The 19,437-nt window shown below is 46.7% G+C and overlaps 1 protein-coding gene across 9 annotated transcripts in view; it reads left to right on the forward strand.

Annotated features, from left to right (window-relative positions):
• HMBOX1 (homeobox containing 1) overlaps positions 1 to 19,437 on the forward strand; it is a 153,555-nt gene that overhangs the window by 72,038 nt on the left and 62,080 nt on the right. For all 9 annotated transcript variants that reach the window (XM_014610233.3, XM_019483816.2, XM_059728444.1 and 6 more), the window contains 2 exons: positions 5,981 to 6,460; positions 8,425 to 8,510. In XM_014610233.3, coding sequence (XP_014465719.1) covers positions 5,981 to 6,460; positions 8,425 to 8,510 — 566 coding nt within the window. The remainder of the gene's footprint in view (positions 1 to 5,980; positions 6,461 to 8,424; positions 8,511 to 19,437) is intronic.

Consider the following 19,437-nt stretch of genomic DNA (forward strand, 5'->3'; position numbering starts at 1 on the left):
CAGTCTCATCGGAGAAGCCTCAGCTCAAAGGGGAACCTAACTGGCCTTTCGTATCTCCTAGGTGGTCCACCGGTTGAAAGTGTGGCGGCTGTGTTTGGATGGCTGCTGCCTGGGCCGTGTCTGTTTAGTGGCTCGGTGACTGTGGTCTCTGGGGCCGTAAAGCTAGTAGTTCTTACCAGTACTAGGTTCATATACATGTGCAGCTTGGAGACTAAAAAAGTTTGCCTGCAGTTCAGCAACCCTCAAGCAAAGTCTGGTGTGAGTAACTCTCCCCAGTTGTCAGCTTTGTCTTGGCCTGCTTTACCCACCAGAATATTCTTACAGTTAACCTGGGACATAACCAGAAAGGTGGCTAGCCACGTCAGTCTGAAGCCAGGCAAAAGGTAGGGCAAGGTGGCATCCTAGGGCATGTCCAGGTGAGCGCACACCTGAGGTTTGCGGCACCGCAAAGTGCACACGCCGCATGCACAGGTGTTCGCTGCGCTGATTTGCAGGGTTTTTGACACTGGGAGATCCTGGAGTAAAAAAACACTGCACCTCTGAAAAACAGGGCAGCATACGTGGCAGCAGATTGCACCAAGCAAGATCAGAGCCTGGCCAGCCAGAGCCATATTCTGGCTGCTGACAAGGCTTCACACACCTGGATTGCCACTGCTGGAGCCCTGGGAGACCCCCAGGACTGACCCCAGGTAAGGCTGCTGGGGCCAGCACCTCCCAGTGTCCCCTACCCCACTGAAGGCAACTTGCCACATACGAGAGCACACGTGCAGGGGCATTCCTTGGGGACAAGTAGCAGTGGCACAACTATGTGTCATTGCTATTTATCCCTGGCGAAACGCACATGCGTGCTGATCTGAACGTGCCCTTTGAGGCTAACTGGTTCAGAGAAGCATGGGCTTTTGTAGGCAACAACCTACTTTATCAGATGCTAGCATGAAATGTTGTCCGAAGGCGCCACCCTGCCCTACCTTCTTCGTGGGCCGTAACTTAATTGTAAAGAAGGCAGGAAAATCATATGGGCAAAGTCATGCGTAGTGATTCCTTCCCCCCCGCCCCCTCCCAAAAAATGTCCAGCCTTGGAAATGATTGTGTTTTGTCAAAAAAAAAAAGGAGGGTGACATGCTTAATGGGACACAATCGAGGGTCTTCCCACGGGAGAGAAGTTTGCTGTAAATCACAGTCATCTGAACATGCAGCTTTCCCACATCCTGATCAGAAGATAGGGTATCTGAATACTGTCTACGGTAGTTTGCTAAAAAGGTAGGCAAGTTTGACAGCCTCAGGCCATCACTAGCTTCATGTACTCACTGGCATCTTCAGTCCTTATCTCCCGTCTCCCCTGTGTTTTGCCTGCTGAGCCTTTTGCAGCTGGTTAAATCTCCCAGCAAAAACGGGGCACTAAAAAGCAAATTGAATTAAAGCTAGCCATGGGGGTTAAGGAGAATAAGAGGCTCTTACAAACATATCTGGGGATAAAGTGCTAGAGAATGTCCATTAATTAATGAGGTGGATGAAATTATAATGATTCTAAAATGACTGATTTACTTAATTGCTTTGTAAATTGGTCTTTAACAAGGAAAGCAAAAAAGAGGGGAGTAAGAACCAGAAAGTAACGGAGACCTTGTTTAAAATCTCTATGCTAAATAGTAACTTAGTATTGTTATTCATTAAGGAGCAGAGGAGGCTTGGGCATATTGGATGCGTTCCAGTGTTGCCACCTCCTGCAATTTTTTATCGCAAGTCTTGCAATATTTATTTCTTGTTCTCCTTGAAGTCCCAGTTGCTGCAGTCATTTGCCTGTGTGAGGCACCCAGTTTTCATTTAAAATTGAAAAGAGTGTGTGTCTAGCCCTTTGTATAAAAAAAGCACTTCAAAATACCAATTTCAAGGTGCAAAATCTGGAAGGCAAATAAAAAAAATATCTCGGGTATATACTTTTTAAATGGAAAGTCATGCATCGAGGATAGTATCACCAGGAATGCAGGTAATAACCTTAGACAGAGGGACTCTATCTTGAAAATCACTCATACCGGAAAGGATCTTGGGGTCATAGTGGACACCATGTGCTCCCATCACAATACTGTAGCAGAAAAAAACTGATATATAACCAAGGAGCAATGGGAGAAGAAGAGAGGTGATTTTCTCTCTGTAGATAGCCTTGGTGAGATTGTTCCTGGGATACTATGTCCAGTTCTGGCATTTGTATTTTTAGAAGGTTGTTGAAAAATTGAAGAAGGTGTAGAAAAGAGCCAGAATAATGATTGGGAGGGCGGAGAAAATGCTGTGCAGTTTGAACTCTTAAAGTCTCTAATTTATCATAAGAAAGATTGAGAGGCAACTTGATTACAGTGTATAATTGCAAGAAAATACCGGATACTAAAAGACTCTTCAATTTAGCAGAGAAAGGCATAAAAAGAGCCACTGTTTTGAAGCTAAAGCCTGACAAATTCAGACTGGGAATAAGACATGCATCTGTAACAGCAAGGGAAATTTGCCACCGAGGGAAGTGATAGATTCTCTATCTCGTGATATCTTCACGCCTGGATGGCCTTTTGGATGTTATACTTTTAGGTATGCGCAAGTTGTCAGGCTCACCACAAGGGCATCTGGGTAAAATTTAAGGAACTCTGGTATACAACGTGCTATCCTAGATCAGTGTTTCTCAATCCATGGGTCGTGACCCAAAAGTGGGTCACAAGAATATATGAAAGGGTTACGAACAAACTTTAAAAATGGATTCGCCTTTAAAGAAGAAAAGCAGGGGAAACTGTGGCTTTCCCCTTGGAGGCTGGCAGAGTTACAGCTTGCAAGGGGTTGCTTGGGACCCCCCATGCCCCACACACCCACCCCCTGCCCCACACACTGTGGAGCTGGGACCCGGGGGCAGGGGGCAGCAGGTTGGGGGTGAGGGGCACTGGGTTGAGACTAACTATCGATGTTTACAAATGGGTCCCGGTACAAAAAAGGTTGAGAAATAGTGTCCTAGATGAGGCAAGGGGGGGCTGCTCTAGCACCTCCCGGCTTCTAGCCTGAGCCACGGCAGGCATGTGCCTGCATTTCCTCAGTCCAGGGGGAATGTCTTTACTGTTGCAAACTGGTTTAGCCTAGGCAGGTTAGACTAACCTGCAAAGATTGAATCAATTCAGGCTCAGGCATTTTGAATGTATGTCTCTAGCCCAGGAGTGGCAGAGGCCCGATCCTGCAGACAGTGGCTCTCGGTGACGTCTGTCTCTGCCAGTCAATCAGATCAGCTGTGCTGGGACATAACCCAGCACAACTTCTCCTACCACAAGACCAACATCTGTTTGTAGCCTCAGTGGCTCTTTTTGAGAAAGGATGGATTAACTGTGCAGTGAAAAGTGGGTAAACCAAAGCAATTTAGATCTTGATGCGGAAAGTGGAATATTCTGGTCCGTCCCTAGTCCCTGACTGAGGTCCACTCCCTTTCTTTGCAGCAGAACGATGCACCGTACTTTTGCTCAGGAAATGGAGGTGAAGCTGAAAAGAGAGGAACCTACAGTCTAGAAATAAAGATCAAAATAAGATTAAGAGCTTCCCATGCAGGGTTTTAGTTACAAAGTCCTGCAAAGTGTAAAGCTGTATTCTGAGTGCAGGGCTGCTCTGTAACATCTGGAAGGGAACATAAGGGACACACGAAACCCCAATCTTGCCAGAAGCCTGGGAAATCAATGAGCCCTCCTGGCACAACAGACTGGAGGATTGTGGCCACAATCTGTAGATGGTATTAGATTGGGAAATGTTGTAAACCCACTGTTGGTAGATAAAGTAATGCCAAACCTGAGGAGGTTAGCCAATAATAAAGTGAGATTCAGCCTGTGCAAGTGCAAGCCAGCATATGCAGGGAAAACGTTTAATGAGAGGAGTATTTGGGGAACACAGTACCGGTCAGCACTGATGCTGGATAACGAACCAGCCTGTGATATGGTGCTGCCAAGCCAGCGTGATGTTTGGGGCTTGTTGGAGAGATTGTGCCACAGAGCTGGGAGGTGGTCTTCCTATCTCTCTAAAAGCTTGAGATTAAAACCTAGCTCATCCTGCCTATGCCAGTGCACCTCAGTAACACGGACAGGTGCAGACTGAATAAAATTCAACAAAAAATGTGTCTTGAGTTACGTATCAAAGCTAGGGACAAGACTAAAGGACCAGAGAGCGGCCCTCCATCATCTCCATTGTCACTGCTAGTGTGACAATCGGCCATAAAGCATCGGGCTCTCTTGGAAGTGGGGCAGCGCGAGTGGCCACGACACAGTGGAGATGGGAGCAGCTTCCCCAGCATGGCTGGAGCCCGTCCCTTGCCCTCAGCTGTTGGGGCGGCAGGAGTTCTCTTGACTCCGTCTCCTTCCTTTCCCCCTAGGCATGCACATGGCCTCAGCCATCTGCGGGGGGACGCGCATGCTTGTGGATTTTGGAAGGGGATTTGATGTACAGTAGGGGGATTGTTTTAGAGAAATAAGCAGCAGCAGCTTCTGAAGCTGAGGGGCAGAGCAGTGAAAGGGGCTGAGGGTCTTCTCTTAGTCTGAAGAAGGGAATTGAGAAGAGTCTTCAAATACCCGAAGAGGAGGGAGATGGGTTTTTCTCTGTGGCTGTAGGGGTCTGGACTAGGAGCAGTGGCCTCAAGCTTCAGCAGAGGAATTTTAGATTGGAGATTCAGAGGAACTTCCTAGCTGCGAGGGTGGTCAAGCATGGGAGATGCTGTGAAATCTCCATCCTTGGAAGCTGTCAAGAGGAGTTGGACAGACACTTGACTAGGATGGTTTAGTCGGGGACGATCCTGCTGTAGGCAGGGGGCTGGACTAGATGAGGTCTCTTCCAACCCTGCTTTCCTATGATCCTCTGATATCTGGCTGCAGAACTGGAGCTGGGCACTTCTGCCCATCTCTCTAGATCTTGAGATCCTAGCAAAGGATGCAAATCCCTTTTTAAAAGGGACCTGCGTCTCCTTCCTGTTAAGCATAGCTCCCACTTGGCCCATTCCTCTCGGCCAGGTCTGGCCATTAGCCTGAGGTATGATCCTCCTGTAAGGACAGAAAGGGCCATGCTTCTTGTAAGAGAGAAGAAATCAGAGAGTCCTGCAGGAAGGGAGGATGCCAAAGGCAATCCACAGCCCTGATGAAGTTGCCTCCCGAGCGCCTGAGCCTGCCTTTGCAGGGGAAAGGGCTGTAGACTTCTGTCTTTAATTAGAAGCTCAGGTCTCGGTCAGTATTTGCCCATGCTGCTCTCTTCTTGCAGTGGCATCGTCCCAGGTTCTTCTTAATGTTCCTGTGGCTTCTGAAATAAAACTGGCCAACAAAACGTGGGTCCTGCGAGGCTCCAGATTTCGGCTGGGGCAGTTCTGGGAACTCAGTTTTTTTTTTCTTTTTCTTTCCTGCTTCTGCCAGGCAGCCAAACATTAAGAACTGGAACTCTTTCCACTATCATTTTAAGGAGTCATCATTCATAACCCCTTGTCAAGATCACATTAAGCTTCTGGAGGAGTTATTACTGCCGGCTCGGGGCTAGCCACTTGGTTTCAAGGCTTGCAGGACCATTTAGGTGGATTTGGGGGCTAGGCAAGATGGGGTTTACCATGGACTCTTGGTTGTGACCATAACGATGCAGCAGCTTTCTTTGCTCTATAACGCATGTTCTTTGAAGGCCAGAGGGCAGGAGAGGCATGTTCATTTTAGGAAGGTGGCGGGATTTAAAACAGGAGCGTGAGGAATGGTTTGAAAAGTTCTAGGAAGGGATAATTAAGACAGCAAACAAACCTGAAAGGGCAGCCATCTCACTGAGTTCAGCCGGAGAAGGATCCGGCCTACTGGGCCTCCTTCCCCTGCCATTTATGTGGCTTACAATATTATAAATTGAGACCAGAATCAGTCCTGTTGTCTTCTGTTAATTCCTGCATATAACATGCTTTGCATAATCCATAATGAGCCACTGAACTGAAGTCAGCTTTTACATGTCACCTTATTTGTAGTCTGCTGGAAACCATGTCTCACTACACAGATGAACCCAGATTTACCATAGAGCAGATAGACCTGCTTCAGCGCCTGAGACGTACGGGAATGACCAGACATGAAATCCTCCATGCCTTGGAAACTTTGGACCGTCTTGATCAGGAGCATAGTGACAAGTTTGGAAGAAGGTCTGGTTACGGCGGCGGTTCTTACGGCAACAGTACCAACAACGTCCCAGCATCTTCTTCGACAGCCACAGCTTCCACGCAGACCCAGCACTCTGGGATGTCCCCATCACCCAGCAACAGTTACGACACCTCCCCACAGCCTTGCACTACTAATCAGAACGGGAGGGAGAGTAACGAGAGGTTGTCGGCATTCAACGGGAAGATGTCTCCCACTCGCTATCCGCTTGCGAACAGCTTGGCTCAAAGGTCGTACAGTTTCGAAGCCTCGGAAGAGGACCTGGACATAGATGACAAAGTAGAAGAATTGATGAGGTGAGTGAAACTCTGTGTGGATGGTTCAGTAAGTCAATGCAATGATTCCTTTAAGAATAGGATTGCGTCTCGGGGGGCTGAAGCCCCGATAGAGCGTCTGGGGACTGCTTGAATTGTTACATGTGTTCTCAGTAGTGCAGGAGCTGGTTTTTAAGCAGTTCTGTCTCTGCTGGCCACTGTTTTAAGTTAACATGCCTCACTCTGCCTTTCAAAGCCCTGTACACATCAGGCATCCGTTTGGTGTGCCAGGCTATTCCCCAAAGACTAGATTGACTTCTTTATCTCAGTGTGCTTTGTTTCCATCCGATCCTCATTCCAAATCCCTTTGCCCTTCACCTTCCCGTAAGATCCTCCACCACTGACTCGTATCAGTCAAATTCCTTCTCCCTCCATACTGTATAGGAGGAAGAAGGAATTGCTTGGTGTTTTCTCTTGCAGTTCACAGGGCATCAAAGCTTGTCCCTTGTCAGTCTTAGGGCAGGCCCTACCTCTTTTCAGGGCCTTGTATCATATCAAGAGTCGTAATAATGAATATTAAGATTTCTTCATCAAAGAGCTTGCAGTCAGGAGCATTGTTCTTGTTTCCATATTAGACCCCCTTCTCTGTTAGTCAGGGTCCCACTCAGAGCAATATGGGAAAGCGTAAGGGGAGAATAAGCCTGACAATAAGGAGTTATGATTGTGATAGACAATATGTAAGACAAGAGATGGGGGATGAGATCCAACAAAAAAAACCAAAACTAAAATATAATGTATAACACCCATGTGTTTCTTGATTTTGGAATTTCTTGTTTCCTTGTATACACGTGGTGACTGTGACATTGTGGAGAGTACAGGAGGAGGTTTATTTTAGGGAGGATTTTGGAGATGCAGGGTGAAGACGTGATCTGGGTCAGCGGTGTAAAGAGATGAGTGGGAAAATACACGGGGCTGGGAGCTCCGCAGCTTGGAATAGGGTAGTGGGATCAAGAATGGCAGGAGCCTCTTTACTGACATGTCCCTGTCTGTGAGTTTTGAGTTCATGAGTGTAACATCCCAGACAGCAGCTGGTGCTTTGTCAGCTAGAAACTTGTATTTTCATACGGGGAGGCTCAGGGTTTGGGAGTAGAAGAGGGGATGAGCCTGCAATGCTTGTCTTTCACCCACACTTGCAAGCTCAGATCTGGCCAGATCGATATTTAGCCACTTGCTCAGGAAGAGCCAAAGGGAAAACATGTTCCTATAAGAAGGAAGAAAGTCCCTGGTGTTAGAACCTAAATAAATACGATGTTAAATTGCACAGGAGAAGGTGTTGGTTTACTGCAGGTTAAGTTTGCTGCACATTAGGGTCCCTGTGCAACCAGTCGATTTTGCTTTTAGCAGTTTCTTCAGTCCCTTCTGAACCATCTCTCCACACACTTTCAAAATCATCATTGCAGACAGACAAGGGACGCAACAAGGACTAGGATGTCTTCCTTCAGTACAACACATCCACTGCTTGGAGGGTGGGGAGAGGGCTGGAGCTGGCAAAATCTTTTATATCCTTCAGCTCCACTTACCGAAATGTTGCAGTGGGCTTGTATATAGGCTCATTTGTGTAGCTAACCATGCAGACCCTGCTATCTTTTTTAGGTTGGTTTTTTTTTTTTGTGCCTCATTTTACGACTGAGGTTTTTATGCTGGTGCGAGAGATTTATTCCTCCCTGTGTAATGAAACTTTGTGCATTCCATATGGCAGTTCTGCACCTCGTATGAATTATATAGGACACGAGTCATCCATTCTCCTCCTCGGATACTTTGATCAAACATGACACTTGTTCAAAGAAGTGTCCACTGGCGAGATGCTTCGACTGTTTTATTGGAAAGGCAGACCCGCACCCCCACTCCCATCCCCCTCCCTCCCGTCCAAAGCCATTGTACATCTTCAAAGTGCACTTGGGTGTCTGTCTGTCTTTGTTGTTTTGCTGTTGTTTTGTTTTTGGTAGGAGGGACAGCAGCGTGATAAAGGAGGAAATCAAAGCCTTTCTAGCCAATCGGAGGATTTCCCAAGCAGTTGTTGCACAGGTAACAGGTAAGAGCTTGAAGAGCCTTTTTTCATTCTGGGAGCCGTGTCTTAGCCGCCTGTGTGTGCATGGTGCAGATGTTGGAATATTGCTTGGCTTTCTGCATTGCAGTGCAGATCTGTCAGCTTAGTCATGATAATGTATGCCTTTGATTTAAGACCCATTGTCCCGCACATCATGGAACTTCCCCAGTGAATCACTTTTTTTTTCTTGTGGCTTGTGCTAGCAAATTTTATTTTACAGCATTGTAAGAAGCAGAAAGTTCTGATCTTCAGGCTGAAACAGCCTCCTCGTTTCTTATATTGCATTTTTCCTTGTGGCAAAATCTGTCTATCTGTCTGTCTGTCTGTCTGTCTGTCTGTCTGTCTATGTAGATAGATAGATAGATAGATAGATAGATAGATAGATAGATAGATAGATAGATAGATAGATAGATAGATATAAATGTATCCACAGTTGGCATAAATACCCTCGGCAGCCTGATTGCAGTAGTGTGGAGCTTTCAGTCCATTTGTCCTTGAGTCTGTGATTAATAATAAAAAGCAGATGTGATGGTGAGGGAGTGGCCCTGTTAACTCTTCTGTCACTTTGGAGGGGAAGTGCTTTATTCCCCCCCTTTTTTTCCCTTTTTACTTTTAGTCTTATTCCAGTGGCATTAGGGATAAGTGAGATGACTCCAGTAAGGCTACTTAGTCCTTCAGCTCTATATAGTCTTCCCTCAATGGTAGGAAATTATTAGTCCCTCTTTACAGAAAGATTCAAGTGGCTTGGCCAAAGCAAGGTCGAGTTGGTGGCAGAACCTGGAAGAGAATCAGTGACAAAATAGGCAGTTTACCCCATTCTCTGTCTAACCTCTGTTTATGTTTAGAAGCAAGCTGGAAAAGAGATCTTGTAACAGATGATTTTTTTTAAAGATTTTTTTTTCAATAGCAGTGCTGAAATGCAATCAGAAAGACTGGTATTTTATGGTGTCTCCCAACACTTAACATCTCAGGAGATCCCCAGCTTGGTTTTGTGGTCCAGAAGTCACCAGGCATCTGGTTAAGAGGCTAAAGGTGTGATAGGGACTCAAGGCAGGAAGTCAAAAATCCCTTCTGCTTCTGGTCTGACACCCTGTGTAGACGTGAGTGAATCACTTACTCTGTCAGGGCTTCAGTTTCACCATCTGTAAAATGGACACAATATTTACCTGTCCGCTTCCCTGTTTCAAAGGGACATTTTGAGGTTCATCAGCATTTCTAAAAATAAGAAGTGAAGGTTTAATATTTGAATTAAACCCACGCTCTAAACCTTTTGAGGTTTACAGGTCTCTGCCATGGCATTGTCCAGGTTCTTGCTCTGAATCCCAGCCTTCACGTAGTGTCTCAGGGTACCACTCAAGCCAGCCCCAGGCATCGCTTCTCTGTAAGGGAAAGCCACATAGTTGTGCTGTTTCCGGGGGGCAATTTCACCCTTTAAGAGAAGAAAAGCAACAGGAAGTAAACGACAGCAAGGCAGGCACCCTTTTCAAAACGAGCCGGCATTTACTGTTGAACTTGAATATAGCGTGCAAAGTCCTTAGCCAGAATTGCTGAGCAAACTGGAGATGGAGCCTGTATTAGCAAGAGGAACAGGACTAACTGTCCGTGTTCTTTTATGTGTCTCTGTGGCCCCTTATAACCGAGCTATAGCAAAGCCAAAAGTCTCCTCTCCCCTCCCACCTCCTTCTAGTTACTAAAAGTCAATGATCAGTCATGGGGACTTCCACCGTGTTTGTCAGATTGCTGCTTCTTTAGATGAAAGACCTCATCTAGTTTTTAATGGCCTATTTCCTACCAAGCATCTGTGTTCTGTTACCCACCTCCCACTCCTGCCCAGTTCCAGGTGGAAGGTAACCTATTTAACCCTAGTGCATAATGTAACTGTACATATCAGAAGGGAGGAAACTGAAGTTCACACATGAAAATGATCATGCAGAGATCACAAAAATACTATGAAATATTCCTATGCGCTCCATCACTAACTGGCAGGATGACACCTTTTTGGTACACGATGCTGTAGTTTGTTTGGCAACGGGATAGGATGAAGACTGTGTAATGGGTTTCATTTCTTCCTCCCTCGTCTTGCTTTCACTTTGCATAAGTAGAAGCCATGTAGAAGCTTTTACTTAATGGCTTCTAAATAGTGAGTGGCTTTCTAAATAGGCCATTTTGCAGTTGATCCTGTAATGGTTCAGCCGATGTTAAAAGTAGGAGCACAAGGAAGCATTTTACACCTGACCTGTTCTTTCATGCAGAGATGGGGCAAGGGCAGTGCTTTTAGTGATTCCCTCCCCCACAGCTGAACCTTGTCAACCTCAATAAACTGCTTTAATATTCCCTATTCTTGGTTGCAGTTTCCAAAGAGCCTGATTAATTCCAAATGTAACCCTTTGCCCTGCATATGCCGGCGCATAGTAATTTCAAGCCAAAGCTAGGGATTTTTTTTGAGGGGGGATAAACCTTCAACCCTTCTTTAAAGAAACTCCAAAGGGTTGGGATTAAAGGAAGAACTAAAGGGCTGCTTCTACTAAGTGGCTGATCTAGAAGGTAAAGCCAAGGGGCTAACTCCCACGAGGCAAGAGGAGTTGAGATGACCAGAGCAGTTGCATAGAAAATAACCCTAATGGGGCGGAAGTTAAAGCTCGTTGCAGTGATACAGATGAAAGTGAGAGGAGCAGAATCATCCCGAGGCACAACTGAGGCACAGTCCTCACAGTCTGAGTCTGCTGCGTTGAGCAACGGAGGAGCAGCAGCAGCAGCAGCAGGTGTCGGCTCAACCTGCTGCCTGGTCAGCAAGGAAGCAGAGCACACTTACAACGGGGAAGGCTCTGCATCCAGGGAAGCTGGTGGTGCAGAGGGAGGACCCCATGGCCCAGGAACTAAGTCTAGAGAGGTTGCAGGCAACTGAAAGGTGAAGGGCTGGCGAGAGAAATGAGGTAAGAGGCAGCTGGAGGAGAACGGGAGTGAAGATTTCTGTCAGTCAAAAATTCGCCTCTTTGTCGAATGCAAATGTGATGTTGCTACATGACAGGTGAGATGGAAGGGACTGTGTTACCTGTCCTAGGCTAGAAAAATCTGTCTGATGTCCTCCCTTCCCACCATCACCCTCCTTTTTCAAACCACCAGCAAAATCTGCTTCCTCTCTGAACAGACTCGCCTTCTCTCTGTCCCCTTCTCCTCCTGTGCCATTTTGGTGTTAGCTCCAGTGGCAGTGCCAGCGACTTGCCTATTGAGCTGCCCCACTGGGATTTAGGGGATATCCTATATCCAGACTGTGAATGCAATGCTCTGCTTTCATTACACATGGATCCCAGCACACAAGGAATTGAAAATAACCCAAGACAATGTGGGTCTGTCTGTGCCTCCTCCACAGACATCCTGATTTCATTTGCTCCTGCTCTGCATGTTCTGCTTTCAGCAAAATATCATCTGGTCATTTTTGGAGCTTGCCCATGGATGCTTTTGGGATCATCTGAGACTTGGGTCCTGAGAGCGTCCCTGAGCATGCTCCAGAAGCAACCAGGTGAGAGCCAGCAGCACACAAGTGGGCAGGACTGGTTTCTCAGTCGGGGTCCAGAGGAGGTGGTGATCTACCCAGAGGGACCAGTTGAAGGAAAGGAAAGAGGGTCTGGCCAAGCTGTGGTCTCTTCTAGAGCTGACTCAACTAACAGCTCTCCAAGACAATTTGTTCATATATTGTCTAGTAGTACCCTGTAGGTTTTCAGCTCCACTTTCCGTTCAGCTGTGAAACATCCTGCCAAGGAGTGAGAGTGAAAGCCACATCTCTTCAGTCTCTTTAAAACCCACCTGGGTGGGGAACTAGACGAAGCCTTGTGAAAAATGATCCGGCGCTAGTTGGGAGACAGCCTGAGCGCTGTTCTCGGTTTCTTGCCTCTCCCGCCTCTGAGCAAAGAGAAGAAAGAAGAAACGACGTTCACTTCTTGGGTGTCTCCAAATTAAGGGGTGTCATCTGCTATGAATCCTGCCTCAGATCACCTCAGGCGCTGAACTCTTTCCACACGCAACTTCCCTGCATAGCGTGCTGGTTGGTTAGGCCTTTTATTTAAGAAAAAAGAGATGACGTTAGTCTCGACACTGCAGCTGCATTGATGTTGCCTCAAGATCCCAGGTCCAAACCACCAGTTCCCCTGTCTTTGCTAAATAGTTAATGCTGCATTTAGCTTGTGGAAGGGAGTGTAGTGAGGAATGATTTACTATCAGCTCCGTATTTGGTTTCAAATCGCAGACCTTGGATTAGATCCCTGGCTGGTGTAAGTCAGCAGGGATGATGTAATGAGACTTGCAGCAGCCAAGGATGGAGCTCCTTATCTCCTACTTGCCATGACATTGGTCCCTTTTCAGATCTTCCCCCAACTTTGCATGGTGCCTTGGTGCAAAAGCCTTCTCCATAGCAACTTCTGTCTCCCTCCATTTCACTGACTCTCCATCCCAGTTCAGATTTCATCAGAAAACCTTTCTCACTTGCCTAATCTTAATTCCACTGCTCCTGTTTACCTGTGCAAAGCAAGGTGGGTTCCAGTTCATACAAACGGAAAATAAAGCAGACCTTGCACAGAACAGGTTTTCTTACCGAGAGTCTGCCCCGGTACGCTGCCAAAGGGTATTTCCTGTCTTTTTTTTCCCTGTGCTGCAGAGGTGGATAGTGGGAAGGAGAGAGAAAAATACCTAGAGCTTTAGTCGAAGGCTGAAGTTGGTTGAACACTCTTTAGGCCTTTCGACCTTGACAGTATTTCTCCCCCCCACCCCATTTAGTCTTTTTGAAATTACTAGAAACTTTTGAAGCGATTTAGATAACGAATCTGACATGGAAAATGAAACAAGGAAGGCACGCAGAGGAGAACAGATTTTGAGAAATGGTAAAGGAGGGCATGAAATGATGAGTGAAAAAGAAAGAAACGATTGATAAGAAGCGAAATCCTGCGGAACATTTACTAGCGCTAGGACTAAATACAGAAGCTGCTTTTTATAGAAACTTTCTTTAACGGTTTCTGTAATAAGATAAACAAGAAGCAGTTGGGTTGGTCGCTGTATAAATAATCTCCCACTGATAAGAAAAATGACAGTATAAACAGGAGCTAATAATAGTTGCTGCTGAATTTCCTATCTTGTTGTCTGAGGTTCCTTTAACATAGATGCAGCACACTCCTTTCAGGGGTAAGTTTTCAGCGCTAGGTGTGGTGGGTGCGATGCCAAGTTTCCATTAACAACAACAGGCAGTGGCACATCTTAATCTGCAGCATCAGCACTGAAAATTTACCCCAGGACCCAGTGGTTAAGGTCAGTAGTGCAAAGCACGTCTTACGAAGGAAAACGCTACTGTGTTAAAGGAAGATCCCAAGTGATTTAGGATTCACGCAAATGGTGTTCTGGGCGGGGGCCGAGGGGTTTGCAAGGTTCATCTATGTTATATGCAAGGGAAAGAGATGGTTGTGCAAGTGGTTGAGCACCTCGCCATCCATTAATGTGTTTAGCCATACAGCGTCCCTGTGAGGTGGGGAAACAGTGCTGCCCCCATGTTACGGGTAGGAGAATAGAGTGGTGGAGTCACAGAATGAGTCTCGGTGGAAGTTTGTAGACAGGGCTGAGACTTGAGCTCACATTTCTAAAGCCCTAGGCTAGTGGCCTAACCACTGGAGCATCCTTCCTCTAAAGCGGGGGGGATCAGGAACAGCCTTTTGGCTGTGTTGCCTAGATGAGTGGGGTGAGGCCAGTCCATGGGCTGCGTTGAGCCCTATGTGCCAAGATCTGGTCCTGGGTGTTAGCACTGCTCCCTCCTTTCCCTGAGTGCCAGAATTGGTCCCCAGAGACTTAGCACCATCCTCTTCCCCCCCTGCATGCCGGGATTGGGCCCTGAGGGCCCAGCACCATCCCCTCCCACCAGTACACTTTGGAATTGGTCCCTGGGGGCCCAGCATCGCCCTCTCCTTCCAGGATTGGTTCCTGGAGGCAGTGGTAGGCCTCCTGGCCCAGTGTACCAGGATTGGGTCCCCAGAGGCCTGGCACTGCCCCCTCCCAGCCTCCCACACTGGGATTGGGTCCTGGGCCCAGTACCACTCCCTCCCAGTCCCCCATGTGCCCGATGCCACCCCTGCCCAGCCCATGTGCAGTGGGATCGGGTGCCCAATCTGGGGTCTGGGGCTCCCCATGGGTCTGGAAATTTGGCAGTGGGGGAGTGGTGCCGTCGCTGTCCTACCACCAGATTCCCAAACTCATGGGGAGCCCTACCAGCAGGATCTGGCCTGTGGGCCAGAGGATGAGCACCCTTCCTCTAAAGACACCGGTTCACATGTTTCAAATGCGTTTGCGTAACAAACTGAGCTTTACCAAAGATAAGTTTGTCAACCTTTCATTCAGCATGTATGGTCCCTCTCCCACCCTTGCTTTGCTTTGGCTCCTGAGGTCTCTGGGACATATCTCTCTCTTACGATGTCCATGTACAGCACCTAGCACAACAGTAGGGATGCTCCTAGCACTATTGTAAAGCCAGTATTAATGATCTCAAACTCAGCAGCACTGAATAGTGCACAGGCAAAGCCAAGTCTGAATCCAGTGAAGCTTGAGTAGCTCTTTTGCCTGGTGTGAATAAGTCATGAGTTATTAGTGAGCTGAAATGGGGAAAAACAGGCCTTTAAAAACATTTAGCTCTCCTTTTTTCTGTTGGTGGTGACACAGGTGAGGACTTTTTTTTTGGGAGGGGGATGATTTTGATCTTTGCAGTTTACCCGTGAACAAACCGTTCTAATGTCCTAAATTGATAGATGTTTTTTGGAAGTGCATATTATATGAATGTGAGATTTGTTTACAAACTGAAGAATTAAGGCATAATTGGGTCCTTCACTTCCAAATCCCACACCTTTCAGGTGCCTCTCAAATCTCTCTGGAAAGAAACACTAAACGGTATGCAAATGATGGACATGTGTACCTGTGCGGGAGGAAGGGGAAGACCCTTTATGAGGGTCTTGTGTGAGATGCAGAATTATGAAGAAGTATACACTGAAGATACAGGGGCAGGGACCTTTTACTTGCCTCTTCTGCTGATGGGTTTTGCACCCTGTTCAGTGCAGGGAAGGGGAAAAGACTTCCCCAAATAATCTCCTGGATATGGGGTAGACCCAAACAGCCATGCACCCTGGTGTAGGCTTCTCTGGTTCAGCTTGCTGCTCTGGAAACTGCCAGTGTGTGATGTGGGAGGGCAAAAAAGCAAGGCAGGGGGGTAAAGTGGGAGCGTTTAACAGGGTAGGATAAGTGCTGAAGTTGGAGCTGAAATCTGATTGGCCCAGACTCTTTTGGGAAATGCAACCCTCTTTGTTATTTTCTGCGGCAAAACTAACTGCACTTACCATGATGCGCTCCTGACCTATTAACCCAGAGACGGAAGAGCAAAGGCCTTTCTGGGGGGTCCGTGGGTCAGTCTGAGAGTGGATTCCTTCAGGCAGCTGGACGTTAGATACTCTAGATAATTTGCTTCACAAATGTGCTTTTGGCAGCAGTATGATTTCTTTTTTTTCCTGCCAGTGCAATTTCCTGAAATAGCAGGATTATAAACTATACAACTGGATGGTACAGGCACTAGACTGCACGGATCCCTTTCCCAGTGCCCTTGTGAGTCATTTATATAAAACGCACATTTTTTAGGCGGCGGAAACTGCATCACAGTATTTTGTTTACAATGACATTCAAATAAAGAAAGAAAGGATGGATTTATGGTTAAAGCACTGGCCTGAGACTCAGAAAATTAAAACTCACTTCTCTGCCACTGACTGTACATGACCTTGGACATACTTTCTCTGCCTCCATTTGCCACCTGTAAACTGGATCTAAGATTACTTGTTCATTTTGGCCATAAGCTTGTAGAGGCAGGATCTGCCTCTTGCTTTTTGTGAGAACAGGTTTGGGCTCTCTTGGTTCCTCATCAGAATAAATAATAAGAACTATCCATATTACTTCACAGAGGTAAAAATCCCAAATCACTTTTAGTTAGTTTCCTAAAATGCAAAACGTTATGTAATTTGCATTACCATCCAAAGCGTGCCAACCCTTTCTTAGTACAAGAGACAATAGTCGGTGCCCCAGACCAGTATCCAGCCTACAAGCCGAAGGTAGTTGCAAAACTGGGGAGGAAAATGATTACAAGTTTGAACGTGACGTGGTAAAGAAGAGGGAACCAGGGTTGTCTTCAGAACAGTCAGCCAGGATTACAACCTGAGCAGCTGCAACCTGAATCACTGGTGGAGGGAAAGGCAGTTAGCAGATACGTGTGTTTGGAGAAGCCACTGAAGTTCGAGGCTTGAATAAAAGTTGTAACTGTGTGAACAGAGAGAAAAGGAGCTGATCCTGATCACGGGTATTTATCTGCCTTTGGAGCTTTGGTGCAGAAGTGGGTGTCCAGAGCACAGCCCGCCACTTTCTGCATTGCACGGATAGAGCATTTTAGGGTGGGACCTGCAAATGCACCCATGGACCTTGCAGTGACCCAAGCTGCCCATCACAGTGTTCCCTACAAAGCTTCATTTCCCAGAAGGGGAGATGGTGGCTAAATAGTGACTTGCCAGCAGTCACAAAGGGTCAGCAATGGAATTGGGACCTGAGCTACAATCTCCTGGCTCCTGTTGGATAGACCAGAGGCCCTGTTCCCTGACACTGCCTTGCTAAGGCTTCAGCAAAACCTTGTCTCAGGAAGGCCTCAGCTTCTAGCGAGTCTCCGTCCCCATTCATACCCTCCCCTTAGTTTAACAAGACCTCAATTTCTAACCAAGTCCCCCTCTTCCCTTCCTTCCCCTGCCTTCTTTCTTCCTGGAGGGTGATAAGTATAAGTATAAGAATAGTACCAGGCTGCCAAAAGTACAAGCAGGGAGTTTCAAGGCCCTTGCAGATCGGATGCATAAGATAAGTCAAATGACTCATCTTTCAAGTTTTAACCGTGAGAACAGCTAATTGGTATACATACCAGCATAATGAAATAGGATATTCTTGCATGATTATCCATGTAGTAACTGGTGATTTATTTTCTTTTAGAAATTAGAACCTGATTAGTTCTCATAGTTATCTAATGTATTACAAAGGTATAAAAGATGTAACTCTTCTATCAGTCTTTGGAGATGCAACCCTGTGCACTTCTCCTTTTCCAGCTGGTCTGTGATTCAAGCTAACAGTGATTCCAGGCTCTTTAGTTATATTCGTTGGGTTGTTTCATTAAGCATAACAGTACTGTGGGCCGCAAACTAGGGACAAAGTTGAACCATGTGGGGCTGGGACACACAGCAGCTCCCTTCTCATGCCACTCGTTGGGACTGGCATGGTTACCTGCAGGCAACACTGGTATATTAAGTGGCTCTGAGCTGTACCATTTTCTACAAAACAAGTGTATCAGTGGGCAAGGACAGCCTCTTGGGCAGTGCTTGGATGCCCTGATCCATCTCAAAATGCGTTGTGTGTCCAGAGCTGTAAAGTCTAATAATACCCTACATCTATACATGACTGTGTTTCAGAGCATAGTACAAACATTCATTTGATCACATCATTAAAAGCAGATCATAGTGCCTATGAATAGGTAATAAATGAATGCAAACTTTAGTAGTCATCAAAAACCCATCATCCAGCTGAGAAAACACAGCTGAGGAAAGCCAAATGCTTTAAGCCTTGTGCTCAAAAGTGGCCCCAGTGTGGACTGTGGTGGAGCACCAGAGAAAGCAAGTATCAGGACAGGCTCTCTTCAGTGAGGACGCGCTTCTAGCCTGCACGCCTTCAATGCTGGCAATATCTAACGATGGCCTGAGCTGCACCAGGGAGTTCTGCCACTATCATTTGACTTCTGTGGGTATAGGTTTGCCTGCGTCCTGCGCAAAAGTTAGATGTAACATAAAACCCAAGATGTGTGCCAGCTGAGTAATACTCCCCACCCCAAGTGACGTGACCCCACACAATTTTACCCGCAGGGATAAGCAGCTACGATTGCCCCAACTGTTTCCAACAGTAGATGGGGCAGAGACAGTCTTTGAAAGGGGTTGTTTGGGAATACAAAATACACGATGGATGGGCAGAGAATCACGTTGTGCTGTGTCTCAGAGTCATAAACTCCTAGAAAATGAGGGCTGGATGGGACATCAGGAGGTCACATCTAGTCCAACCCCCTGCTCAAAGCAGGACCCGCCCCACCTGCATCATCCCAGACAAGACTTTGCTGGGCCTTAAAAACCTCCAAGGATGGAGAGTCCACCACCTCTCTAGGTAACCTGTTCCAGTGCTTCGCCACCCTCCTAGTGAGAAGGTTTTTCCTAATATCCAACCTAAACCTCCCTCGCTGCAACTTGTGCCCATTGCTCCTTCTGTCATCTGCCGCCGCTGAGAACAGTCCAGCTTCATCCTCTTGTAGAGGGAATTTGGTCAAAGACCCCCGAGTTCCTGCATATATTTAAAAAGGAGCTCCTTTTCTTCAGGAAAACAAAACTTCCAGGATTCTGTATATAACATAGGTTAGGGCAGCACACAACCCTTTGATGTTGAAAACCAGGTTGCAGTAAATCCATCTGAATTGGACTCCTGAGATGGCAAAGTTGAGTCACTAGCCTCTGTGCTCAACTCAAAAAGGCCTAGTAGAAAGCCCTTAATAGACGAGGTAAAACTACAGGGGGTTGTTTCTGTCTTAAATATGATTGCAAGACCTTATAAAACCTTTACACATCTCGAGAGGGGGAGAGGTAGGTCTGATTTCCTCGTGAAAACCAGCCCTCCTGTTGTGTATTATGGCTAAACAGGTGTTGGCACAGGTGGTGTTCGGCAATATACTGTTACTTGGAGCACCTCCTAGAGCTTTAATTCTCAGCGGATATTGTTAACTTGTTCCAATAGCTGAATGACCTTGTCAGGAATGGCCACGGGCTCTGAGAAGTTCCTC

This window comes from Alligator mississippiensis, chromosome 1, assembly GCF_030867095.1.
Source record: "Alligator mississippiensis isolate rAllMis1 chromosome 1, rAllMis1, whole genome shotgun sequence".
NCBI classification, from domain to species: domain Eukaryota; kingdom Metazoa; phylum Chordata; order Crocodylia; family Alligatoridae; genus Alligator; species Alligator mississippiensis.